This window comes from Penicillium lagena, assembly GCF_028827675.1.
Source record: "Penicillium lagena strain IBT 129212 chromosome Unknown utg000006l_segment0_segment0, whole genome shotgun sequence".
NCBI lineage: Eukaryota > Fungi > Ascomycota > Eurotiomycetes > Eurotiales > Aspergillaceae > Penicillium > Penicillium lagena.
The window spans coordinates 2,237,692-2,263,045 of record NW_026623227.1 but is presented as its reverse complement, the minus strand read 5'-3'; the positions used below and the strand labels follow the sequence as shown (position 1 = coordinate 2,263,045).

The following is a 25,354-nucleotide window of genomic DNA, read 5'->3' as shown; positions in this document are numbered from 1 at the left end:
TGTAGATGGGAGGGTATGGATGTTGAGAAAGGAATGAGAGTGGCGGTGTTGGAGGTGAGAAGGAGAGGATCAGTATACAACCAGGACAACAATCTTTACTCTCCGGTGTTTGCACGAGGAAAGAATGTTCTTCCCTCTTCCTCTTCCTTGTGGAACTCGGCTTCTTTTATCACCAGCAGATTGTCACCCAGATACCTCAACACAAGTATCATCCTTGCTCTCTCCTTAACTTTCGTGGGACCATCGGCCCAAAAGAATCGCCATCCTAACCTAAGGAAAGAGAAACTTAATGATGACTGTGCTGCTTTGGGAATACATGGCAAAGTGGAAGGACTGGGAGAAGACACCCATCAAGACGATAGTCAAAAAGATGAAGATGGTGACCTGGACGGCGTATATTAGCCTGGGCAAATATATTCTCAAGGGCTAAGTCGAAGAGAAGGGATATGAATCGGAGTTCGGACGGATTAAGAGGGATACGCAGGATGAGAAGATGCAGGAGGATTGGAGATACGGAATAGGTTATCAGATGCAATGAATTGGGTATTCGTGGGTTCCGCTACAGTCCATCGTTTCCACGCTTATATCCACTTCCCAGTCTTTCGCTCGTTTTGATTTTCCGATATTTCCCATCTCGCTCGCCGCTTTTATTGACGGATCAAAGGCCACGCTCGAATCATGCAGACAAAAGAAATCTATATTTCAAACCCCGGCCGCGAAAATCAAACGCCCGCGTCTTCGGTCTTCGGCGTCTCGCCAACCTGCATATCCTGCACCTGCTGCGTCAGATCCGAGACAGCGCCGGACTGTTTCCGCGCGAGACGGGCTTGCAGCTCGGGAATGAGCGAGCCGAGCGGGACTTCCACGCCTTCCTTCTCAGGGTGGCCTTTCTGCAGGCCCATCTCCTTGATGCGGATCTTGCCAGCGGCCAGCTCGTCCTCGCCCAGGATAATTCCGAAGGGGATGTCGCCATCCTCGACGGTCTTGAATTGTTGCTGCGGTCTTGGCTTCAACTTGTAGGAGAATTCGGCCTGAATGATGTGTTAGCGTGTTGTTTCAATTTTGAGACAGAAGTTGCTCATGCTCACCCTGATACCCGCGTCCCACAGTTGCTTGCAGATATCCATGCGCTCCTTCAGCATGCCGGTGAAGCCCTTGCCGCCAAAGGCCATGACGAAGACATCCACCTCGCTCTTGCGGAGACCCTGGGTGCTCTGCTCGCGCTCCAGACGGGCCTTGGTGATGGAGAAGATCCGGTCGACACCGAACGAGATACCGACGCAGGGGATCTGGGCCTTGGGCAAGAACATGCCGACCAGGTTATCGTACCGCCCACCGGCGGCGATGCTACCCACGCCCAGAGTGGGGTCATTGGACCGGTCGTCGTCCTCGAGGTTCTTGGCCTTGTCCTTCTTGCCGGACTGTTGCAGTTTCTTTGCCTCCTCAGGGGCATTCGACTGCACGGCGGGAGCAGAGCCCTCCGTGACAACCTCGTAGATGACACCGGTATAATAATCCAAACCGCGGGCTAGAGACATGTCGAAGGAGATCTTGTCTAGCACGCCGAAAGCATCCAGATAATCCATCATCAGAGCCATCTCCTCCAGACCCGCCTTGGCAGACTCATTGGCGAGAAGAGCCTCGTCCTTAAGGAGCGAGTTAAGCAGCTCGCGACCACCCTTGTGCATGACGTACTTTTCGATGCGGTCCGCCACCTCACCGTCCAAACCCTTGTCGACCACCATTTCCTTGCGCACGTCGGCCCACGGCATCTTGTCCAACTTATCAACCGCACTCGAGATCGGCCGGAGCAGTTTCTCCGGCACACCGCAGACGGCAAACACTCCGTCAAGAATCTTGCGGTGGTTGAGCTTGATGGTATATCGGCCCTTCCAACCCAGCTCCTCGAAAACCTCGCTCACAATGCGCAGGATCTCGGCATCGGGCACCATGGGGTCAAAGGCACCGGCAATGTCAAAGTCGCACTGATAGAACTCACGCATGCGGCCTTTGCTGACGGCGGGCTGATCCCGGCGGTACACCTTAGCGATGTGGTAGCGTTTGATGTTGCGGACATCCGTATTCATGGCGAGCCAGCGCGCAAACGGGACCGTCAGGTCGTAGCGGAGGGAGCAGATCTCGCCGCCCTGGTCCTGCAGGTCGTAGATGAGCTTCGAGTCCTCGCCATACTTGCCGGCTAGGATCTCGCGCAGCTCGAAGACGGGGGTGTCGAGGGCGGTGCCGCCGTGGCGCTTGAAGACGTCGGCGATGGTGGTGAAGATGCGGTCCCGCAGGAGGGCGTCGGACCCGGCCCAGTCCTTGGTGCCCTTGGGGGTCTTGAGGTTGAAGGTGTTCTTGTCCTTGGGCATTGTGTCGGTGGCGGAGCGAGTGAGGGAAGAAAACTGGCAGCGGGGAGGGTTTTGCTGGTGGGGGGTGGTGGTGGGGGCACGGAGATTCTTTTGATTCGAGACCGGCTGCAGTCGAGGTTGACTGGGAACGAGTCGGAGGGTCGGGCGAGAGACGCCAATGGAGTCAATGGCTCGTCGTGCAGCACGGAATGAAGGGAGAGGCGGCATAAACAGAAGGAAGGCCCGACGGGACTGAGTCAGAAGGTGCTGCTTCGAACAACAATTTTCGGTGGCCTGAGGCTTGCATCGGCGGAGCCAGTTAATCCGGGAACCGAAGACGTCGACACCTGGGGCTTCAGGCTCCCAGTCTTGCCCTAAACAGTTGCCGGAGGATGACAGGCATCACCCCCACTAACCTTGATTCCCAGCAGCAAATGCCATCCGCGCGTGATGGAACCATATCTCTCTTGACTCGCTTGTTGGTCCAGTGGTCTCCGGCCGACCCCCCGCTGTGACCGCTGCCTACGACCGTTATGATGTCAGTTGTCGGCGGGGACCGAGTGAGATCTCGATAGATTCCAGTCTCTCGTACTGGTGGATATGGTTCCATCCCTCTCCTGCACTTGTTTGAAAGAACCATGACTCGGTTAGGACTGCTGCATCTCCAAGCGCCTTGACTCCGGCAAGGGGGCATGCATCGCCATCCCGAAGTATCACAGCAGCCACCCACAGCCCCGGGACGCCATTGGCGGCTCGTAGCAGGCCGAACTTGCCTCCTCCTATCCCCTCGTATCCCCTCCTATCTCCCCGCCTATATTAGATACCGACAGACACATACAGCCGATCTTGCAGGCCCAGATGTAATTCATCCGTCCTGCATCCGGCCAGTTGGTCTCCACCGCCACCTGCCCCACACTCTCGGCAGTCATTGGCCGGAAGGCCACGCCAGTCGAGGGACGGACACATGGCCCGTGAGCGAGCGCGGGCCCTGGCCAATAAGGGGATTGCTAGGGGTGGTGGTCTGTCCGCACTGGAGAGGTTGAGGGGAGTGCGTCAAACGCTGATCTGGGGGAGAATAGCAGACAGCGGCCAGCGAGAGCGTGGCAGGAAAATCGGCGATTGGCCCAGTACCTGCCTTAGGCAGCTCCACCGTGCTAGACTGGATGGGGCGCGCGGAGGTTAGGGATGTTCTGGATGTTTCGGTACATACGAGAGAGTCAAAGAAGAAGAGTAATAGTCCGAGAGAGAAGTATTAATAAGAGTGAAAATAAGCAGACCTATAAGACTCGTTATAGGACCGGGCCTGCTATCTATAGTGCCTGGCATCCTCGCTCACGCCCCAGCTCCACCTCCGCTCCAGGCTCCTCCGCTTTGCCCGGGTCATCCCATCAGCTTTCTTCCTCCTCCCTCCCTCCCTCCCTCCCTCTCTCTTTGTCTTCTCTTGCCACCCTTTCTCTTCCCTCCTCTTTATTCTCACTCCGTCTCCTCTGCCTGTTCGTCAAGCCCTGGTACTCTGCCTCCCACCCCTTGTCTCACTCCCTTTCCGCCACCCACGGACCGCCGCCCGGAACCCTAACGGCAACCCCGTTCGTTTCAACCGTCTCTTGTCCGCTCAACCCCCACCCTCCTCCCCAGACACTCTCACGACTCCCATTGTTCTCCTTGGCGGTTTCTTCACCTGCCCCTCGACTATCCGCCCCCCGATCAGCGCTGTCACACCTCTTTCCGTCACATGTCTCCCGCTCTAACCAGAGCGTAATCGCCCGCGACTGATTTGGTCTCTGGCGAGTTATCACCCAATGCAGCGGAGTGCGACCAGCAAGAAACACTGAGTGATCATAATGGGGATCTTCAATAAGCCTCGGAACAATGTGGTAAGCAATCGCCACCGTTCATTGGCAGCCCTCCTGCTGTCGCACAGCAGGTCCCCGAGACGTCTCCTGAGACTTGGTCCTCGTGGAATAATTCTGATCAGGACCGCTGCTGACAGCTCACTTATCTAGGCTTCGCAGACGCCCGCGAGCACGGTAGCGCCCGTCAAGAAGGACCTGCAAGCACCGCAGATGACCCCGTTGGAGAAGCGGTTACTGGATATGGGTGCGATTCGTGAAGATGGCAGCGACAAGTTCTTTGGCATGGAAAACGTGGGTGATGGGTTCTGATTGAGAAATAAGAGTGCTGCTGACCTGAAGTGCGCCCAGTACGGAAACACATGCTACTGCAACTCGATCTTACAATGTCTCTACTATTCCGTTCCTTTCCGCGAGGCCGTGATCAACTACCCGCGTCGCACCCCATTGGACAGCCTTGAAGCGGCCCTGGCGAGTAATTTGCGCTACCAGAATCCTAACGCACACCTGGAAGCAGAGGCGCAGGCCGCGAAGCAGAAGAACACCATCCCAGCGCCGTCCGCGCGCCAGGCCGGCGTGACTCCCACCCAACCACAAAAACCCGAAGACAAGGATTCGCCGGAGTATAAGAAGAAGGTGGCACTGCAGACGCTCCCGCTTCTAGAAACCAAGAACAACGCGACTAGCTACGGCATGTCGGAATCTCTCTTCACCTCACTAAAAGATATCTTCGAATCGGTGGTGGGCAGCCAGTCGCGCATCGGAATAATTCGGCCACAGCAGTTTCTGGATGTGCTGCGGCGCGAGCACGAAATGTTCCGGACTGCAATGCATCAGGATGCACATGAATTTTTGAATTTGTTGCTGAACGAGGTGGTGTCGAATGTCGAGACGGAGGCGACGAAGCAGACCTCCTTGCCATCCGCGGACAGCACGGATTCCACGGAGCTGACAATGGGTAGCACGGGCTCGAAGTCTCCCAACACGACGAGATGGGTGCATGAGCTGTTTGAGGGCACGTTGACCTCGGAGACGAAATGTCTGACGTGTGAGAAGGTCTCGCAGCGAGACGAAGTGTTCTTGGATCTCTCGGTCGATCTTGAACAACACTCTTCTGTCACCTCCTGCCTACGCAAATTTTCGGCAGAGGAGATGCTGTGCGAACGAAACAAGTTCCATTGCGATAATTGCGGCGGTCTCCAAGAGGCGGAAAAGCGCATGAAGATCAAACGCCTGCCGCGCGTGTTGGCTCTGCACCTCAAGCGTTTCAAATACACCGAGGACTTGCAGCGACTGCAGAAGCTGTTTCACCGCGTGGTGTATCCTTACCATCTTCGCTTGTTTAACACAACAGACGATGCCGAAGACCCGGACCGGCTTTACGAACTTTATGCGGTGGTCGTCCACATCGGCGGAGGTCCGTATCATGGCCATTATGTGGCCATCATCAAGACCGAGGATCGTGGGTGGCTGTTATTTGATGACGAGCTGGTCGAGCCCGTGGACAAAAACTACGTGAGGAACTTCTTCGGTGACCGGCCTGGCCTGGCGTGTGCCTATGTCTTGTTCTATCAGGAGACGACACTGGAAGCCGTTCTGCGGGAGCAGGCCCAAGAAGACCAAGCTGCTGCCGCGGCCGCCTCGGAAAGCGATGCTACCCCGAAGCCAAACGGTAACCCAGTGACCCAAGTGCATAGTGCATCTCAGGTGCCAACCGATGATTCCAACCGTGTCCCTCTCAGCAAGATATTAACCGCGCCCAACATGCCAACTCACACCGAAGTCCCAGAGCCTACCGTGTCTTCGCCAGGACCCGCTCAAGTGCCGCTGCCACCGATTCCCGATTCACCAGCTCCTATTCTGAGCCCAAAGAAGAGTGACGTCCAGGCACGGAAGGAGAAGGCACGCGAAGAGAAACGCGAGGAGAAGGCTCGCAAGGCTGAAGAGAAGGAGAAGGAGAAGGAGAAAGAGCGGAATGAGAAGCTTCGCCGCAAAGAGTGGGAGATGCAGCAGCGACGTGAAGCGTCAGAGCTCAAGTTAGCTCTTGAGCTGAGCAAAGCCGACGCTGCAGAGGTTGGTGCAGAGAACGGATCGCCGAGGAAGTCATCCAGTTTTGGCTTCCTCAAACGCAGCAGTCGCAGTTTCAGTCACCGGCTGGCAAAAGATAAAGAACCACGCACGTCCACCTCGGAGCTGAGGAGTGCTCCAGTCCAGGAAGCAGAACCAGTGAAAGAAGAGCTTGAACCGATTGCCGACCAGCCGCCTGTGCTTCCGCCTGTGTCGCCACCTCCTGTGCCTCCCAAGGACAGCGTGCCACCCCTCTCCATCCCCAAGAATGGCTCTCGGCCGGAACCCATCATGACGAAAGAAGTCTACAACAGCAATAATGGTAGCCAGCACCACAACCACGAGAAGCACACCCCGCGTTGGAGGTCATTCAGTTTCAAGAAATCCTGAAAGTCATAATTTGCCTTCTATTTGGAAACATCTCTTTCTGTCTGTTTTGCCAGCTTCCCCCTTCCTCGAAGATACCCCTAATCGGAACGAACCCTGCACATACTATGCGCAACTTTGCTTCTTGCACATATCTACAGCGATGTGACGTGATTGATAACCTGCGTCTTGATATGTTATGATAAAGACGAGAGTTGTCTCTCCTGTCCGGCGCAAAAAGAGGCGTTTTCTGGGATCGATTACAATCTCTCCATCTATTCTCTATCTATGTCAGCTGAATGGGGATGAAACTACTCAGATGTACATTGGACTTCCTTTTTTTTTATAATTCTGTGTTTTATCAGCGAAACATTGTCCTCTACGTTTGCATGTTTGTGTGCTTTCCTGGCGTGTGTTCTTTCTGGGAGATTAGCTTGGACAAATATCCATCTCCAAGTTGGCTCTGCTTCTTTTAGACTCCTGTCTACGTAGTAGCCCTACGATGTATCATACGTCTACACAGATAGTCAACTATGTACTATAATCGCTTGTTCTGTATTAGACCACTTCTTCTCTCATTGCACCGCCTTTCTTTGTCTCTGTGGGTATATAACAATGGAAAAGAAACCCGCAGACTCAAACCAAGCCATCGAGAAAGTACACAAGGCATTAGAATAAGGTAGCCAGCCGCTTTCCACACATACGATCCAATACCTTAAACTACTATTGACTACATCCAGACAAACATCATTCCGCAGACTGAACTTGAACTTGCCTGTCTCTAGTTTGAATCTCTCCCGGTATGTTCCTTTCTCGTGTACATCATTACCGCGTGTCGTGTGATAGAATAGAGGGGTTGGCTGTAGGTGTATGTGTGGACAGATCGGGTCTGACGGGAAGGTAGAGGAAGCCGCTGAAGCGAAGAGGAAGCAAAATGCGATAGTTGAAGATTCCTTATATGAAAAGCGAGTAGAACCGGGTTTTGTTTCCGTGTGTGGTTGCGATTCTGCTCGATAGACAGAAGGATCCGGATAGGTGCGTAGATAGGACTGAAGATGAAGATGAAGATAGAGAAGAGGAAAGGCAGTTTTATCCGAGGATCAGCTCGTATGCGATTACCACGGTGTTGATGACGATAAGGGGTACTTGACGAAAGATAATGTGGTTAGCAAGCTGGTTTTGGGAAGAGATCCTTGCTTGCTGCCTGGTTGTTTCTGTCCGGGAGGGAGACTTGGGGCGTCTGCATGCTTGCTGCAGATTTTGTGGATTGGAAGAGTGAAGGAAAAGGAGGAGAGACTCACTTCGCATTACTGTGCGCACACTGGCGATCAGATTGACGGACTTGGCCTTGACGCTCGTGTTGTCGTAGGTCGCGCCGAAGCCCGGCTCAGCAGCCTGTGTGCGGCCCCATCCGACTGCAAGTGTGTATGTTAGATATGTATCATTACTCCAGGAAGGAGCAAAGGGGTTTGTTGGCAGGAAAAGCTGTGGGTGAAGGGGCAAAGGTGGACGTACTACGGGCAAGGAAGCGGTCTTCGGAGAGGACGGCGATGGCGTTGATGATGAGGATGATGACTAGGATCAAGTTAGCGATGAGCAGGGAGCAGGTAGAACGCATACACACCGTAGACAAGCTTGCCCAGCCCGAAGAGAAACATGGTTGGTGGTTGGACGGGAGTAGTGAAGGGGCGAAGAAGAAGTGGTTGGTCAGTGACGGAGGTGAGCAGGTGAAAGCCACCTTGCCCGCAACCAAACTACATACAAACAACTACAAACATCCATGGCAGCCAGTCAGTCCACCCCCATTTAGATAGTATATCCCCAACACAGCAAATACTAAATTCCTGAGCAGTCAAGGCGTTTGTCGTGTTTTCAACACTCATATCACTTCATCTCCTAGTGGCGCCTTACACCAAGGTCGAGGAGAGCTTTCACATCCAGGCTGTGCATGACATCTTTATAAACGGCCTACCTAGCTTTCCAGGCTTCGGATACGACGGTGGCAACAACACTAACATCGCTACTGATGCCTATGATCATTTTCAATTCCCCGGCGCCGTGCCCCGAACAGCCATTGGCGCTGCGGTGCTCGCCAAGCTGCTCAGCGTCGTGCCCGAGAGCTGGGTGGTGAACGGGGCGGACCAGCAATTCCTGGGTATGTATTTCTGGAATGAAACATCTCAGATAAATCTAACAAACACCCCATAGCTCGATTAATCCTGGGCTTGTTCAATGCCTTGTCCCTGGCCGTGTACACCCACGGCCTACGGCGCAGCTACGGCCGCGTCGTCGCGACCTGGTACATGGCCCTACAAGCCAGCCAGTTCCATCTCATCTTCTACGCCTCACGGCCCTTGTCGAACACATTCGCCTTCGGACTGACCACGCTAGCCATGCGCTTCCTCCTCCCCAGTGCCGGAGGCTCTGCGCCCCCGCCGCGCTCCTCGTCTCGTCTGGCACTGTTCCTGCTCACCGTCGCAGGCGTAATCTTCCGCTCCGAACTAGCTCTCCTCGTCGCCGCGCAAACGGTCTTCATGCTCATAACGGACCAGATCAGTCTCATCCCCGACGCTATCCCCGCCGGCCTGGCCGGGTTAGTTGTCGGCGTGGGCGCGTCCGTGGCAGTCGACTCAGCGTTCTGGCAACGTCTGGTCTGGCCGGAACTCAATGCATTCCTTTTCAATGTTGTCTCAGGCCAGTCGTCAAAATGGGGCACGCAGCCATTCTACTTCTATCTCTTTGCGCTCATGCGCCTGCTCCTCAACCCGCTGACCTATCTACTCGCCATCCCCGTCTCCCTACGCCAGCCCGCAACTAAGCGCTCCGCAACGGCCCTTCTCGTGCCATCGCTCGTCTTTGTCGTGATGTACAGCGCCCAGCCGCACAAGGAGTGGCGCTTTATCGTCTACGCTGTGCCTCCTTTAACGGCCTCCGCGGCCCTGGGCGCTGCATATCTGTGGAATCACCAGACGCGTTCGTGGTTCAATCGCATCGCTGCGTGGGCCATGGTAGCTGCTACAGTTGCGTCGCTCTGCATCTCGACGTTCATACTCCTCCCCGCCTCCGCGGTCAACTATCCAGGCGGGTATGCGCTGCGCCTCCTTCATGAATCCCAAGAGAACTCTACTTCATCCGGCAACGCGACCGTCTACCTAGGAAACCTCGCCTGCCAAACAGGCGCAACGCGCTTCCTCCAGCGCCCCGACTGGATCTACGACAAGACAGAAGACTCATCCGCTAAGTCCACCCCCGCCTTCTGGGACACCTTCGACTACATCCTCGTCGAAGCAAGCAGCGACGAGTCCTACCGCGATGCAGACGAGACGCTCCTGCGCGCTGCGCTTCCATCTGCGCAGTGGGACACTGTCGCTGTTGCGGAGGGGTTCGCTGGCGTTGAGCTCCTCAGACCCGAGGATCTTGCTGAGGGTGCCGTGGAGGGGAGAGTGCTTCGTGATCTGTTGGGGGAGTCGGCTGTCGTGGTGTACGAGATTTTGCGGGAGATGGCTAGGACGATGGTTTTGTGGGGATGGTGGGTTGAGTTGAAGGTTAGGCCGAGGGTAAAGGTGTTGATGCGAGTGAGATAGCGGTAGATGTAGATTGGGAATGGGAGTAGTGTATTGCAATATTCGAAATCAGATACAGAAGCGCCCGACTTCGGGTTCCACGCCGCGAACATAGAGATGCTCTTTCAAACCGTACCTTCGGGACCAACAATACTCGTGAACCTAATATGTCAAGGAGACCAATCCTCGAGAGCTTTCAAGGCAAAAGCTGTGCTAGCTCCTCTGTTTCCGACCTCCCGTTTCTTTCCCGGGAAGTAGTACATGCAAGAAGCCTCCCAGCCGCCATCTTCCTGTTGCATATCCACAAGCTTCTGGCGATCCGGGTAATTCTCAATACCCAGATACCTACAAGCAAGTACTCGCATACCCAGACAGTACGCATCACCGGGACTGCCAATCCTCTCAGCCACACGTTTTCGGAGAAGACACTTGAACCTTTCTTCGAGCGTTGGATCAATGGACTCGCGAAGAAGGCGCACCATATAATAGAGGAACCACTCAGCATTAGCGTAGTAGCGTGTACCGTTTATGTATGCCCGGTTCAACAGGATATTAAACATCCACTCTAACGTTATCGGCAATTCGTGACCGCGCCCGTATTTGTGGAATATAATCAAAACATTGAGGGTGATCACTGCGTCAACTCGCGGCCGTGATTTATCATAGTACGCCTGTGTATAAAGTCAGCTGTGTTGCCATTTAAAGTGAATTGAGGGATTTTTCACAACTTACATAGATGTTGCCGTCTTCGTCAACATAATCAAGCATGTCGTCTAGAATAGAGTGGGCCGTCGCCTCGTCAGGAGGGAAAGCTATCATTCCAAGTGATGTGGTGTCCAAGTCTGGGGGGTAGTCATCGGTCGTGTATTTCGGTTTCCCTGAATCGCGATCAGGCATGAAAATGAAAAAGGTCTTCAGATAACTCACCACTGAAAAAGTTCCAAAGTCGAGGCGGGACTTCAATATCCACCAAGCTCCTGATTATAACAATTAGCAAGTGACCAGGGGCCTTATCCAAGGGAGGCGTGCTTGTCATTCAAGATTTCTCTCATCAAGAGAGGTGCATAGTTTTCATCAATTGTTTCACCATACTGGGTGGTTGTAGGGAACTTCCCGCTATGTCTTCGCAAGAAGGCAAGCCCTCGCTCGATGGGGTTCCCGATAAAGTTGGCGAGCGATCGGGAAAGGTCAGAAGTGTCAGATGTACCCTTCATACCGAGACTGAGAGCCGCGAGCACATTTTCAGGACGATCATCGATGAAGAAGGTTTCATGAGGAGTCGCCCTCGTGGCTCGGAGGACTTGACGATAGAAACGCAAATTGGGCTTTCGGACGCCGAGTGCCGATGAGGTGAAGACGCCGTCAAAGATAGACCAGAAAGCATGACTCCACAGGCTTTGGAGCGCCGCATAGTCCTCGTGAGAGATGTTTGTCACCAGGAAAATGCGGATTTTTGACTGTTTGATGTTTTTAAAGACCGCAGCAGTATTCTCATCGTAAGTGATAGTTTGACGAAGATCACTAATCATCGCTGCTAGTTCACTCGCTTCAATGTGATGTTCGCTGGCTAACCGTGCGAAGCAATCTTCCTCGCTGAGCTTCCCAGATTCGTAGTCCATCCAGATTGATGACAACATGAGTCTTCGTAGAGAAATGGTAGAGTCCCCAGTCACAAGCGTCCGGTCAGTTGGTGCATGCATAAAGATGCCTCCAAGGTCAACCAAAATGGTCTTGGCCTTGAGATTCGGAATGTTGCTTAAGGTCATGTCTAACGAAATAGACAAAAAAGCTCATGGGAGTGTATTCGAAGTGATTGATATGGGAGAACAAGGTCTGAGGCCTCGATCATGTACTTTGTAGGATGTGGGAGGACAAGGAAAAGTAGCTATTTATTTAACCTCGGCGAAACCAAATAAACTTTGGAAGCAAAGGTAAACAGGGAATTTTCAAGGCTAGGAACAGACATACGGACTACAGCTGACCTGATTAATGATGCTGAACATGGTGATAATGGCGTGCAGAAAATATATTAAGTGGCGTTCGATCAGCAGAATGTGTTCGATATAGTGTGAATTGGAGCAATGACTCAATCTTGGATGGACGTATCACTTCGGCGGATGGCGATTAAAACTATAAACCCCACACGCATTGGAGAGATCAGACCGACAATTAGAGTGAATAGCGGTGAATAGCGGTGAATAGAACCGAAGAAACACTAAATCAACACTAAGCTAGCCGATTATGGAAAGTAATTGCGCAAGAAATATACGATGATATCAAGTCACAATTATGGCTGTGTCTACACTAATATGTGCTCTGATAAATCCATCGCTGACCATAACATGTTCTTCGTTACAAATACTTCAATGGGCTTTCTTTACGGTTTCTATCACATTTCAATATTAGTGAGTATTTCCACCTTTTACTAGGATAAGAGGCCCCGAGAGTCTGACTAGTGGCAGCTTATTTCATTCATATCATGGAGGATCATATCTAGGCGGCATCTTCACCCTCTGGCACATTATCCGGGTCCTTTCTTCTGGACCATATCGAGGATACCTTACGCAACAGCCTATGTCCGCGGGCATCTGCATATACGGATACAGGGTCTCCATGATCAATATGGAGACGTTGTTCGAGTCGCCCCAGATGAATTGAGTTATCGGAATGGCCAAGCGTGGAAAGATATCCACGGTCACTCGCGGAACTTTTCGAAAGACATGCGATTCTATCATGCATCTAAGAAGAAAGCACCTAGTGTTGTGGTCGCTCCTGATGACATTCACAGTCGGCAGAAGAAGGCCATTCTCCGAGCATTTTCAGAGCCCGCATTGAGGTCTCATGAGCAGATTCTGCGGCCGTTTGTCGAGATTCTTGTCCAAAGGCTTCAAAATTTGGGTGAAAGGAAGTCGGATAGCTTTGTGGATATGACTGAATGGTACAATCATGTCATGTTCGATTTTATGTCGTTCGAGCTGTTCGGCGAATCCTTAGGTTGCCTCGAAAGTGCAACAAATCACCCTTGGGTAAATATGCTGTTCGGTTCAATCAAAGCCTGGGCTGTTCTCAGCCAGGGTGCATATTTCCCAGCCTTTTCTTGGATCACTTACGTTGCAGCAATATTATTCTACGGCGATATTCTCCGTCATCGTAACAAAAAGTTCGCTTCTGTCTCATCCAAGCTTTCTGAGAAAAAGGAGTCCGAGTCGAGCCAGCCTACTTTTAGTAGCTACATACGGGCTGATAAGGACCCAAAATCGACCCTTTCCGCAGAGGAAGCTTTATCCAACCACAGTTTTATGATGATGGCGGGCAGTGAGACCACTGCTACCCTTTTGTCGGGTTGCACGTTTTTTATTCTTCGGTCTCCGAGAGTTTACCAGAAGCTCTCGCAGGAAATCCGAAACTCTTTTTCCTCGCCATCGGAAATATCATTCTCCTCGCTAGCGGACTTAGCATACCTACGGGCTGTCCTACAGGAGACATTGCGAATGTACCCACCGCTGCCTCTCGGCATGCCCCGTGTTGTGCCTAGTGGAGGCTCTACAGTATCAGGCAATTTCGTGCCAGAGAAGGTATGGCGACTCGATCATAACTTAAAATTGCGATTTACGGTTAACAAATTTTCCAGACATCTGTCGCTATCGCGTCGTGGGTAACGTATCGCTCCTCATCCAACTTCCAGGAAGCGCAGTCATTTCTACCCGAACGCTGGCTAGGTGATAGTATAGGAAGCCATGATATTAGTGATGCCATGCAGGCATTTTCGATAGGCCCGCGGGCATGTCCGGGGAAGCGGTAAGTAAAATGATTTTCATCAGGACCTTGGGTTAGAAAGTTGACCTGGTTTGTGCAGATTGGCATTTGCTGAGGCAAGCCTTATACTGGCCCTGATGATTTGGAACTTTGATTTAGAGCTGTCAGCTGAATGCTCCAACTGGATTGACCAACGTGCTTATATTATTTGGGACAAAGGGCCCCTTTGGGTCAAACTTACCCCATCTGCTTCAGAAAAGCTTGTGTCACCTTCTGTGTGATGGAAATGACAACACATTCTGCCTGAAATATCACCAATGACCCTTCTTCAAGTTGTCTATCCATCTCAGGGACGTCTCCTCCATCAGTCTATGTAATCCTTGAATCGAGTGCAGATAATGAAAGGCTGTAATTTCCTGGATATAAATACTCCAGCATTTTTCCAATGAGCGTAGAGTCTTTATTTTTTATACTAACTAGATGCCCGGTGTCGTGGATTCCCCGTGGCTTGTCAGTCTTAGTATTAACAAGATTCTATACCTAAGATTTATATCACCTTAAACCCGGAATAACAAGCAGTATGAAAGTATTGTGACTTTGAACAAATAAGCAGTTTATGGACCGCGAAATCTTAAGCTTGCAAATAATAGACAAATTGTTGTAGTCCAAGGTAGAGTGCTTCGTGATCTGCTGGGGGAGTCGGCTGTCGTGGTGTACGAGATTTTGCGAGAGATGACTAAGACGATGGTTTTGGGGGGATGGTGGGTTGAGTTGAAGGTTAGGCCGAGGGTTAAGGTGTAAATGCGGGTGAGATAGAGATACATATAGGTTGGGAATGGGAGTAGTGTACTGCAGTATTCGAAATCAGTTTATACTCCGTACTCTCACGAATTATTTCCCGAACCCTAACTTGATATAACGCTGAATCCAATTTTGGTTACTCTCTGTACCATCCCTGCTCGCCTGCCATTGTAATCGGCAGACAGTCACAAATGTTTTAGTATTATAATATAGTAAGCATCCATAGAATCGAGTCAAATCGTCCGTTCAAGAGGGTCTACTGCCTGAATCTATCTTAAGTCTTGTGCCGCGAGTCCCGGGCACTTGCTCTACGAATTGTCAGGCGGCCACAGTGGACGCAACTAAGTACGTGTAGTATCAGATCTACATATAATCTCCTAGAAATCTATTAATTCGTTCTTCTCCCGACATGACCAGGCCTAAAGCCTACTGGATCCCAACCAACCCTACCTATATGAGAACCCTCTCCAGCCTCAGGACAACGTCCTCATAAAATTTCTCGCCCTGCTCACTCTCATCCACCCCGAAACCTTCCAAACAAATCTTTACCACATCCCCAAAAATATCCCCCGCAGCAGCCCTTACCATATCGAGAAACCGACGCTCCCGCAATAATGTAACCTGTACCTTCTTCGTCACCCCAGGACGGAAATGTCCCTGCACATTCTCACCCTCAATGCCCAGCACCCGATGCAGCGGCATCCACAGCGCTGTCTCTAGGAACACAATACCCAGACTATAAATATCAAACGCTTTCTTGAAACCCCCAATACCCTCTGTCGCGACGTCGCCGTGTGCCAGCGGATGCCGATACAGATTATACAGCGGGGTGGTGTCAGGTCGCTCGGTCATCTCTGTGTTGTGGGCTGGGCGCGCGAGACCGAAGCCGCAGAGGAAGGGGGTTGAGAGATCGGTGTGGCCGGGTTCTGTGAAGAAGACTACGTTTTGGCTGCGGATGGCTTTGTGGATCCAGTTAGTGGAGTGAAGATGTTGCATTGCGGTGGCGAGGGTGTGTGCAAGGCGAACACGCGCGGAAAGGGACGGTTTCTCATCGTCATGGAAGAGATCGAAGAGCGAAGTTGGAGCGTGGGCGGATGCGGTATCAGTGGGACGACGGAAGACCAACCCGAACCGGTTGTGTGGTGCGTCGTTGAAGTAGCCGATGCAGGCGGGCGTGCGGAACTGCGTAGGCTTTTCAGAATTTCTGAGAAGGGCTGATAGCTTGGAGATTCGTGCTTCGGTGAACTGGTCGGGGTGGCCGTTTTGGAGCACTGGGTCGTAGTATTTCCATTCAATCCACGCTGGATTGCCTTCATACAGACCGACTGAGCGCTCTATCTCCGTTGTCATATAAGTGGCTGGGGAGGAGCGGAAGATGGTACAGGAATCCGCGTCTAAGAGCCCGTCTTCGCTGAGTCGATCACTTGAATTCGAATTGATCTCTATGTTCAGCGCCTTGAAGCGCGCCAGCGTCGCCAGGACTTCTGTCTCTCGCCGAGGTTCGGCGTTGTGCGTCAAGGAGAGCTGCATGTTGCCCGCCTGGAAGATCTGGAGCAGGTGGTCGACCTTGTTGTTCAGCTGAAGGACCTGCATGGACGTGCGGGTCTGCACTTGATGGAGAGTAGACTGCTGCTGCGAGTCGAGCAGGCTCTGCATGCCATCGTTAAGCACGCCGAGCCGCGCCAGCGCGGTCTCTAAGCGTTCGCGATCGAACACCGCCCAGCGGAAACGCAGTGGATAGCGTCGCATCCTCTCCATGCACCTGAGGGCTCTGGTTTCGAGTGAGCTTTTGACGTGCGGGAACCGCTCTTGGAACTCGAACTCCCCTGCCGCATTGTAGAGAGAACCACCTTGGCTGCCATCAACTAGGGATCGGTACGGGTGGCCGACATTCCAGAAACCCGCGAGGATAGCCTCTTGCTCGCCTAGCACCTGCTGCACGAGGGCCTCGTTCAACCGCAGGGTTGCGCAAAGGGAGTCATTCTGCTCGGTCAGGTTGGCCACTTCGGCCCAGTTCAGCAGTCGGTGTTGCTCTATTTTCAAGCGGACGCGCAAATAATGAAACTGAGATGGCATGCCATCTGCATCGGACAGAAGATTGTAGGCTGTTGTTGTGTTATCTTACCGTTAGCGAGTTGGTTGGCCTAGGAGGGGAGTAAGAGTGTACCTGGTCTGACCTTTTACGCAGCCTGCAAAGAGCTGGAATGTGAGGGCGATGGCCCCAACGCCGAAGCCCGCTAGCGATATCGGGTCCATCGCATCGCTAGTGATGGCTATGAGTGGCAACAGGTCCTGTTGAAACAAACCATCTCCACGAGCGTAAATGCCAACTAAGCCCGATGGGGCATAAACGTGGGGTGCGGCTCGTATTGGGATCCTCGTGAGATCGACCATCTTTGATCATTATGAGGTACACGAGTATGCACGACGAACCACGAGATAGCCCTAGGTATGGATTTGGACAGGGTCCCAAAGTATGTAGACGAGACCGGAGACGGGCTGGATTGGGCAGGTCGTGGAACATCCCACGTCGACTTTCACACTGACGAGACCCTCCCCCTATCACAAGGGCGATTCCTCGGCCATGGGATGAACGGAGGCGTGTTCGAGACGGTAGTATGTGGACAGACAGTGGCCTGGAAGCGACGATACTGTCGGCGGCAGATCGGGGTGCAAGACCTGCGGGAAATGGACATCCTGAGGAAACTCGATGGTCGGCACATCATCAAGCTTGTCGGGACATACACCCATGGCCCATTCCTGGGGCTGTTGTTGTGGCCCGTTGCCGTGTGTGATCTGGGGACGTTTCTCGAAGACGTCGACAAACTCTTACAGAGCCCTGGGACTGGGGACGTAGGAATTGACTATACAGCCACGATAACCCAGTGTTTACGCAGCCTAGGTATTGATACTCCTTCCTCTGCGTCCACCCGGCTGAAGCAAAGCATCGGGTGCACGTCCAGCGCAATCGCATACCTGCACCAACGGTCCATCCGCCACAAAGACATCAAGCCAGCGAACATCCTCCTCTCGCCTGCTGGACTCTGGGTGACCGACTTCGGCTCTTCCACCGACTTCACAGGCATTTCACACAGTATCACGCAGAACGGCGAACGCGGGACCCCGAAATACTTCGCCCCCGAGGTCGCCGAGTACGAGCCCAACGGGCGCTCGGCGGATATATTCTCGCTGGGCTGTGTGTTCCTCGAGATGATTGGGTTATGCAACGGATACTCGCTGGAGTATCTGAAGAGCCTGCGACCGAATAAGGACCAGTCGTTCCACGCGAACCTCGACTCCATCTTGCATTGGTTCAACTTCAGGGAGACCAATGTCAAGTCCCCGGCTGATCAGCAACTGATGGCACTGGTACGGGAAATGCTTGCTCGAGCTGCACAGACGCGCCCAACGGCAGAGCATATTGAGACACGCTTGCGGTTGATCAATACCTTGCGTAGGCCGACACCGCCGGAGCCGCTGTGGGGGGACTGCTGCGCGCCTGTGCCGCGGTCATCGGGGCAGATCCAGCCCCACCGGATATCCCCTGTGACTATCGAAATCGGGAATATGCATCAATCGAACAACGTGCGCCATGAATGGCATTTCTTCGTCTCTGCACCAGCAGTGGAGGATATCATCGCGGACGTACATTTTTTCCTAGTATGTATTATCCCATAGACCTAGCGGACGTCTCTCATCCTTCAGCATCCAAGTTTCGAACACCCCTATTCCGTGCAACATCTGCCGCCGTTCGAGATGAGTGGAGGAGGATGGGGCTACTTCACCATCAGCATAGTAGTCGCCCTGAAGCGAGGGTATTCATGGGTATCTCCCGATGCGACCCTCGGGCCAGGAGACCAGTCTCTTTTGACGCTTTATTGGACACTGAACTTTGAGCGAGAACTCAGTTATAGTCATGTTGAGGTGGGTGTTGCAGTATCGTAGATACAAGTGGGCGTGGAAGGAATGATCAACGAGGGCCCAACCCAATGTGACGAAGGAGGCACGTCTCCCCTACGCAGTTCCCTATCGTCCATTTACCAAGTCACCATCTGAACTCTATCCTGACCACATCACATAGGCTGCCAGGATCAGACAGGTCAAAGGACAGGACCAAGGTAGATTATAGAATATTACAAGTATAACCTGATTGATGGGCCAGCATAAATCAATGCCTAGAAGCCAAACTTGAGCTCATTGCTATTGGCATCAACTAAGTTTCTATCTCCACGAACCGAACAGTACTAGTTGAACTCTTCGTTAACGTCAACTGCATCCGCTGTGTATCACAGTAGTTTGTACAGACCACGAATCTAGAGTCTGCAAGTTGAACAGTCTTGTCTGGAATGCAACTTCTGTTCAAGGTTCGCTGTATCCTAGAGTTTAAGAGTGGTTTTCATGACACGATTCCTTCTCTCACGACTTGCTTCCCGAACCCTAATCCGAAACACTCTAATCTCAATACGGTACGGTCGTAGATCGTCCGCTTATCAGAAAAGACCTTGTATCTTACTGGAAGACGCGCGCGGCGCGCGCATAGGCCCCGAAACGATGAAAAGGAGAGGGTGGTACAGTAGATTTCGAAAACAGATGCCCCCCAAATCGACACTAATCCGTATTGGGTTAAAATAAGAACAACCCCTGCTTAGCCGAATTGCGGCTTCATTATAACGTATTAGAATTCAGCGACCAATGAGTCATTGTAAAATACTGTCAATGTCTAAGTTGGCCTGTTTTCAAACGAGCAGCCGGCCCGGTCAATTCAAACGTCGACCATCTACCTCAAAGGTCACCCACGAACTATGCCTCACATCGCCCACATCTCCCTAGTCGTCCGCGACTACGACGAGTCTCTCGCTTTCTACGTCGATAAGCTCGGCTTCACCCTCGTCGAGGACAATCAAGAGCCTAACAAGCGCTGGGTCACCATTCGCCCCCCAGGTGCATTGCCAGACGCGACAACTATACTGCTCGCCCGTGCTTCGACGCCGGAACAGCTAGCCGTTATCGGAAGTCAAACCGGTGGACGCGTATTTTTATTTCTCGAGACGGATGATTTCCAGCGGGACTATGATCGGTTCACTAAGAATGGGGTTGAGTGGGTAAGGCCACCGGCAACAATGGATTATGGGATCGTTGCTGTATTTAAGGACTTGTATGGCAACCAGTGGGACTTGATTCAGCGAGAGAAAAAATGTCCTGATTGAGATCATGCAATAATTCTAATATTCAAGTGCCCGTGCCCCGAAGTGGAGATGGACAAGGAGAGATACTGAGGTACTGTGCTGCGGTTGTAGGGTATAGGAGTTTCGTATAATATATAGTGTCAAGAATTGGAATTCTTACACATAACATACAGTGATTTTACCCCTCATCATGAATTACTATCAGTCTAGTATTAGTAAGTTCGCCCTTTAAATTGTTGGACATCTCTAGATATATTTTAATCAGAGATTTATTTCTTCGTGATTTGCACTTCCATGTGGGACCCTCCGTTCGTCTAGATTCCGACATATAGTATTATACGTAATGCAGTCGTTCTAGAATTAAGAAGGGTCTATCCTGAGAAAAGGTTTTGTATAGGTTAGCCGAATACGGATTAGTGTGGTTTCGGGTACAGGCCGAGAAACAAAGCGTGAGTGTCGGGAATCTGATTTCGAAATCTACTGTAAGGACGGAAAGTGTATAGAGAGTTTCGAATTCGCGAGCCGTAAGTCAATATGGAAAAGGCAAGGCGGAGGACGAACGGGCAGCGCGCGTGGCAGCAGCGGTCCTACGTAGACAAGCTCCTTTCTTTTGCGGATTTTGCGGACGCGCACGTACATGCGCGTTGATTAGTTCCCTTCCTCTCACTACGTTCGTTTCAGGGCACATGACGCTAGTGACCTTTGAATGATGTATTTTACGCGAACCTGCTATACACATGCTACCTCTCGTGCCTCTCCTAACCCACTGTCCACTTCAGCTCATCCATCGTGAAACGAAATCCTTTTGAGATGCTGCTTCGTTTACCAAATGAACTGCTGCAATGCATCGCAAAGGATCTGGAATTCGCAGAGCATATAAATGCGTTTGCTCGAACAAATACCCGCCTTTACAATCTCATAAATCCCTACCTTTACCGTTACGATGTACAACAACTTGGAAGTTCGGCATTATTGTGGGCTGCAGAACAGGGGCAAGACGCGACAGCTCAAAAATCGCTAGATCAAGGAGCTAATCCCCTATCTCTATCTGAATTCGATGAAACGCTGCTCGCGTTAGCAGCACGGAATGGACACGAGGCCGTGGTCAAGCTACTTCTTGCAACAGAGGGAGTCAATCCAGACTCCCAGGGTTCCGACGGACGCACACCCTTATCGTGGGCGGCAGAAGATGGGCATGAGACAGTGGTCAAGCTACTGATCGCTACGGAAGGCGTCAACCCAGACTCCCAGGATTCTTGGGGATGGACGCCGCTTTCGTGGGCCGCAATGAATGGCAATGAGGAGGTAGTCAAACTACTGCTTGCCACAGAGGGCGCCAACCTAGACTCCGAGGATTCCGACGGACGAACACCCCTGTCGTTGGCTGCAGAAAAAGGATACGAGGCAGTAGTCAAGCTGCTACTCGCCACAGAAGGTGTCAACCCAGACTTTAAGGATTCTGCGGGACGGACGCCCCTATTGTGGGCGGCAATGAATGGCAATGAGGAGGTAGTCAAGCTACTGCTCGCCACGGAAAGAGTCAACCCAGACTCCCAGGATTCTAACGGACTAACGCCACTGTGGTGTCGGACAAACTACGAGAATGGGAATGGGACTATAGGCAACTTCTACGCACGATGAGGCTGACAATGTAAATTGTTACGGAGGTAGTATTAGTGCCAGCCATGGAAACGAAATTGTTACGAGTTTCTATGGGCCTTTTCCATATCATAACAATGACTCATTTGTTTACTAGTAGTTAGTTAACTTAGCCGGTATGATTAACGTATTCCGTAAGTGAATGGGTCATGCAAGCGAGTGGGTCAATCCAAAACACCATGGTAAAGGTGGATGTTATTGAGGTTTTGATCCATGCTCCTCGAGAAAGGTGCTCCCTTGAACGCACTAACGTACCAGGACCATGAGTTTTCTCGAGGTGATACTTGATTGCCTAGGTCCTGGAACCGCTTTACATAGCGCAGCAGAACTGGGAAAGGCAGATGTTGTTCAATACTTGCTTAGCCGCGGAGCAGACACTACTATTCTCGATACAAAGGGTCGTACCGCTCTGGAGCGTGCAGATAGCCAGAACCAGACGGAAGTTGTCGAGATGCTGAAAAGTGCAGCAAACTAACATGCTATGTGTGTGCATCGTTTCCTGTGGCTGGATTCTATGAGAATTTCATGATTGCAGGACTCCTTCTCATTCTACAGCGTATATCTGTAATCTCCGCATGACGAATTGCATACTCAAGCATTTCAACCCGAGGATAATGACAGACGCAAACAGGGTATTGTATTATGTATCATAGAGAGAAAAAAAAAAGATATGTTCCGACAAATCATGTAGAACCAGATCAAATCTACATCCCACCTAGCTTCGCAAGCCGCTTCTCCAAATCTCTCACCCACGGCTCAATCGTCTCAACATTCTCCTTTAGGGCCACCTCACCCTGCCCCATCTTCTCTTCAACAGCAACCAACCCCTCACGCCACTGCCTAATCTCCTCGTCCATCTCAGCCTGTCGCTTCTCCAGCGCATCCAGATCACCAGCCGCCTGCGCCGCACCGGCATGGCACGCGCGCAGAGAGCGCAGACGCTCCAGGACACTGGGGAGTAAAGGGTGCAGAGACTGGATGGTCGGGAGAGTAGCGTAGAGAGCGTGGATCTTGGCTGTGTGCTCGTCGTCGATGGGGGCAGAGCCAGAGGAGGGGTCAGGACCGTCTTCCGAGGTGGACGAGGCGATCCGCGCAGCCTGAGCTGCTTTTGCGGCGTCGATGGCGCGACGGCGCGCGGAGGCGAGCGCCTCGGCGTCTGTTGTTAGTTTGCGGACGCGGGTTGAGAGGGCTTCGAGGTGTGGTGTTGTTAGACCCGGTACGGCGGAGGTGCCTGAGCCCGGTGGTGCTGCGCTAAGAGCAGTGGTAGAGGCTGCGTTCGTGCCGACTAGGAGGCTCGTTAGGGCGGAGATGCGCGTAGAGAGATGCTCGAGTGCGGGCAGGACGGGTTGCAGGGCTGGTGAGGAGGTCCCGTCTGCGAGGAATGGGTTCGAGGAGCTGGAGATCCCCATTGAGGACTCTATGAGGGCGAGGCGGGTGTCGAAGGCTGCGGCGTGGGAGATTATCCCTGCCGAGGGGGGTGCGGGTGCTGGAGATGACGTGGGTGCATCCGCTGGTGTTGTGGGTTGTTTTGGTGGTTGTTGCGATTGCGATTGCGAGTCGGATGCAGATGCAGATGCAGAAACAGCGGGACGGTTATCGGAGGCTAGCTTTTGAGAGAGCAGCGCGGCAGCTGAATGTGACGAGGCAAGATCACCCCGCGAAGAGGCATAAAGATGGTCGAGGGCACGGCTCAGTTCCGCGACGCCATCACCAAGCTTCTCCTTCTCCTCCCCAGACTTGCCACCAGCTGCAGCAGCAGGAGCTCCCCCTCTAACTTCTCCGCAGCAGCATCAGGCCGATTTTCCATCTCAATCCTAAGATCCTCAACCTCCCTCCTCAACCTAGCCAATCTCCTCTCCACACCCTCATCCTCACTATCACTTAGATCACCAACTTCCTCGGCGCCATCCTCTCGTCTCCGTCTCTGACGATGACGACGACTGTGGCTTTTACTCCGGTACGCGGACCGCTTCTCGGCAATGCTATCGGAGAAATTGGCCTTGCGGGCATCCACGGCCGCGCCCTCGAAGTGCAGACGCGCTTGGTCGGCATTGACGCCTTCGCGGTCGATATCGGAGGCTGTGTCGTCGTGGTCGGAGTCTGTGCGGATTGTGGTTGTCTTTTTGTGTGTCAGTTTTTGTTTGTGTGGGGGAGGGAGGTGCGTAAATAGTTAAACTCACGGGGACAGTGGATGCTCCGTCCGTAAGGTCGGGGGGATCGGTTTCGTAGATATCTGGGGCGGAGTCCTGGGTGGCAATGCATTAGGAGGGAATAGTTGAAGAGATATAGAGTGTAGTGTTCGCTCACCAGATCCGGGAGCCCGGCGTATTTCTTGTTGAAGGCCATGGTGCTGTCGTTGTTGTTGTTGGAGTTACCAGATTCAGGGTTGTTGATGGAGGCATGTCAGGTGACTGCGTATTTATCATTGCCTCAGGCAGTTAGGCAGCCATTTCCGCAATCACAAGCATCCACTTGCCTCGGGAGGAAAGAACACATGGGAATAATGACGCACTATTTAACTCTTCCCCTGTCCATCCCTTGCATCCCTTGAAGACTCCCTGTTCGCCCTCTGCAATTGCCTCTACTCGCGGCCTCTCTCCATTCACGCCCCTATACACGACTCTTAAACGAACTCCCCCACCACCCCGCATTCTACATACTCCCCCGCAACCAACAATGGCTGCTCCCGCCGATGTCACGATCAAGAACCTCAGTGGCGAGTGGGTGATGGTACGTCTACCTCCTCCCAGTCCCGGAATCCACACTAACTGTGTGACAGGACGCAACCCTGTCCGACCCCGCGGACCCAATTCTCGCTCTGGTATGTCCATACCTGTCGCGACTCTCCCTTTCCCCCAATACTAACATCCCCAAAGCAAGGAATGAGCTGGTTCCTTCGCAAAGCTCTCCCCTACGCAACCGTGACCCTACATGTACACTCGTACGCCGACCAAGACCCCGCCAAGAAAGGCGTGTACCACATCGACGTCGACCAAGTGATCACGGGCGGAATTTCCGGCAGCTCCGAGCACCGCGTGCTAGACTGGCAAGATCGCGAACACGTAGACAACATCTTCGGAACGGTGAGCGGGCGATCGCGAATGCTGCGCGGCACCGAGGTTGAGGGCACCGTGCGGCCCGCCATTGAATTCCAGACGAATGTCGGGGAGGCGGAGGCGGATGCGCGCGTGCAGAAGTTTTTGAGGGGAGAGACGCTGGTGGATGGGTCTAAGGCGGAGGGGTTTGTCGTTGATGACAATGACGAGGGAGATGAGTTTGGGGAGGGCAAGGGGTTGTGGATGCAGAGCTTTGTCGTGAATCAGGAGTCTAAGTGGACGGCGGAGCAGATTTGGGGGTTTGAGATTGTTGACGGGGAGAGGAGACATACGAGACGGGTGGCTGTTGCCAAGGAGGGACAGGTTGAGCTTGCGAGGTTGGTGTATACTTTCAATGCGAGACGGGTAGAGGGGGAGAAGGGTGAGGATGAGCTCGAGGTTGAGTACTAAGATGGTGGAGGGAGGATCAAGGGTTGTTGTTCGCTTGAGGGAGGAATCTTTAGTTGCGGGTTGCTGGTGTCTTGCTCCATAATGAAGCAAACGTAGATCATCCCGTTATGCCTTGGTGCGTAGGATATGTTGATGTAGGTACTAAAAGGAGGCGATTAGACTATGGAATCAAGTATGGATTGATCTCAAAAAAGCATATATACACACAGCGCAACGGACGTCTCGGTCGAGTCCAAGGAAAATGCATTCTTT

General features: G+C 52.5%; 12 protein-coding genes across 12 annotated transcripts; 7 read left to right on the top strand and 5 right to left on the bottom strand.

The window, feature by feature from the left end:
- Positions 1 to 722: 722 nt before the first annotated feature.
- On the bottom strand, positions 723 to 2,369 carry N7510_009056 (histidine--tRNA ligase; the record flags this gene model as incomplete). The annotated part of the gene is made up of 2 exons (XM_056980981.1): positions 723 to 1,031; positions 1,089 to 2,369. The coding sequence occupies 2 exons, from the start codon at positions 2,367 to 2,369 to the stop codon at positions 723 to 725; spliced, it is 1,590 nt and encodes a 529-aa protein (XP_056831190.1).
- A 943-nt stretch (positions 2,370 to 3,312) lies between these two features.
- On the top strand, positions 3,313 to 6,655 carry creB (uncharacterized protein; the record flags this gene model as incomplete). Its single annotated transcript, XM_056980980.1, has 3 exons — positions 3,313 to 3,396; positions 4,352 to 4,492; positions 4,550 to 6,655. 3 exons carry the CDS (start codon positions 3,313 to 3,315, stop codon positions 6,653 to 6,655), a joined length of 2,331 nt encoding a protein of 776 aa, XP_056831189.1.
- A 1,065-nt stretch (positions 6,656 to 7,720) lies between these two features.
- Positions 7,721 to 8,289, bottom strand: N7510_009054 (YOS1 family protein; the record flags this gene model as incomplete). Its single annotated transcript, XM_056980979.1, has 3 exons — positions 7,721 to 8,046; positions 8,147 to 8,206; positions 8,256 to 8,289. The coding sequence occupies 3 exons, from the start codon at positions 8,287 to 8,289 to the stop codon at positions 7,721 to 7,723; spliced, it is 420 nt and encodes a 139-aa protein (XP_056831188.1).
- A 122-nt stretch (positions 8,290 to 8,411) lies between these two features.
- On the top strand, positions 8,412 to 10,215 carry N7510_009053 (dolichyl-P-Man:Man(7)GlcNAc(2)-PP-dolichol alpha-1,6-mannosyltransferase; the record flags this gene model as incomplete). Its single annotated transcript, XM_056980978.1, has 3 exons — positions 8,412 to 8,421; positions 8,484 to 8,786; positions 8,840 to 10,215. 3 exons carry the CDS (start codon positions 8,412 to 8,414, stop codon positions 10,213 to 10,215), a joined length of 1,689 nt encoding a protein of 562 aa, XP_056831187.1.
- Positions 10,216 to 10,364: 149 nt separating this feature from the next.
- N7510_009052 (HAD-like protein) lies at positions 10,365 to 11,960 on the bottom strand (the record flags this gene model as incomplete). The annotated part of the gene is made up of 4 exons (XM_056980977.1): positions 10,365 to 10,865; positions 10,927 to 11,072; positions 11,122 to 11,171; positions 11,287 to 11,960. The coding sequence occupies 4 exons, from the start codon at positions 11,958 to 11,960 to the stop codon at positions 10,365 to 10,367; spliced, it is 1,371 nt and encodes a 456-aa protein (XP_056831186.1).
- Positions 11,961 to 12,536: 576 nt separating this feature from the next.
- On the top strand, positions 12,537 to 14,231 carry N7510_009051 (cytochrome P450; the record flags this gene model as incomplete). Its single annotated transcript, XM_056980976.1, has 4 exons — positions 12,537 to 12,599; positions 12,651 to 13,769; positions 13,826 to 13,992; positions 14,051 to 14,231. 4 exons carry the CDS (start codon positions 12,537 to 12,539, stop codon positions 14,229 to 14,231), a joined length of 1,530 nt encoding a protein of 509 aa, XP_056831185.1.
- Positions 14,232 to 15,201: 970 nt separating this feature from the next.
- N7510_009050 (uncharacterized protein) lies at positions 15,202 to 17,145 on the bottom strand (the record flags this gene model as incomplete). Its single annotated transcript, XM_056980975.1, has 2 exons — positions 15,202 to 16,856; positions 16,929 to 17,145. The coding sequence occupies 2 exons, from the start codon at positions 17,143 to 17,145 to the stop codon at positions 15,202 to 15,204; spliced, it is 1,872 nt and encodes a 623-aa protein (XP_056831184.1).
- Positions 17,146 to 17,202: 57 nt separating this feature from the next.
- Positions 17,203 to 18,696, top strand: N7510_009049 (serine/threonine protein kinase; the record flags this gene model as incomplete). The annotated part of the gene is made up of 2 exons (XM_056980974.1): positions 17,203 to 18,411; positions 18,457 to 18,696. 2 exons carry the CDS (start codon positions 17,203 to 17,205, stop codon positions 18,694 to 18,696), a joined length of 1,449 nt encoding a protein of 482 aa, XP_056831183.1.
- An 857-nt stretch (positions 18,697 to 19,553) lies between these two features.
- Positions 19,554 to 19,958, top strand: N7510_009048 (VOC family protein; the record flags this gene model as incomplete). The annotated part of the gene is made up of 1 exon (XM_056980973.1): positions 19,554 to 19,958. The coding sequence occupies one exon, from the start codon at positions 19,554 to 19,556 to the stop codon at positions 19,956 to 19,958; it is 405 nt and encodes a 134-aa protein (XP_056831182.1).
- Positions 19,959 to 20,747: 789 nt separating this feature from the next.
- N7510_009047 (ankyrin repeat domain-containing protein) lies at positions 20,748 to 21,578 on the top strand (the record flags this gene model as incomplete). The annotated part of the gene is made up of 1 exon (XM_056980972.1): positions 20,748 to 21,578. The coding sequence occupies one exon, from the start codon at positions 20,748 to 20,750 to the stop codon at positions 21,576 to 21,578; it is 831 nt and encodes a 276-aa protein (XP_056831181.1).
- Positions 21,579 to 22,300: 722 nt separating this feature from the next.
- On the bottom strand, positions 22,301 to 23,942 carry N7510_009046 (Dynamitin subunit 2; the record flags this gene model as incomplete). The annotated part of the gene is made up of 4 exons (XM_056980971.1): positions 22,301 to 23,343; positions 23,472 to 23,715; positions 23,777 to 23,842; positions 23,904 to 23,942. The coding sequence occupies 4 exons, from the start codon at positions 23,940 to 23,942 to the stop codon at positions 22,301 to 22,303; spliced, it is 1,392 nt and encodes a 463-aa protein (XP_056831180.1).
- A 330-nt stretch (positions 23,943 to 24,272) lies between these two features.
- On the top strand, positions 24,273 to 25,102 carry N7510_009045 (uncharacterized protein; the record flags this gene model as incomplete). The annotated part of the gene is made up of 3 exons (XM_056980970.1): positions 24,273 to 24,326; positions 24,376 to 24,417; positions 24,473 to 25,102. The coding sequence occupies 3 exons, from the start codon at positions 24,273 to 24,275 to the stop codon at positions 25,100 to 25,102; spliced, it is 726 nt and encodes a 241-aa protein (XP_056831179.1).
- Positions 25,103 to 25,354: the final 252 nt, after the last annotated feature.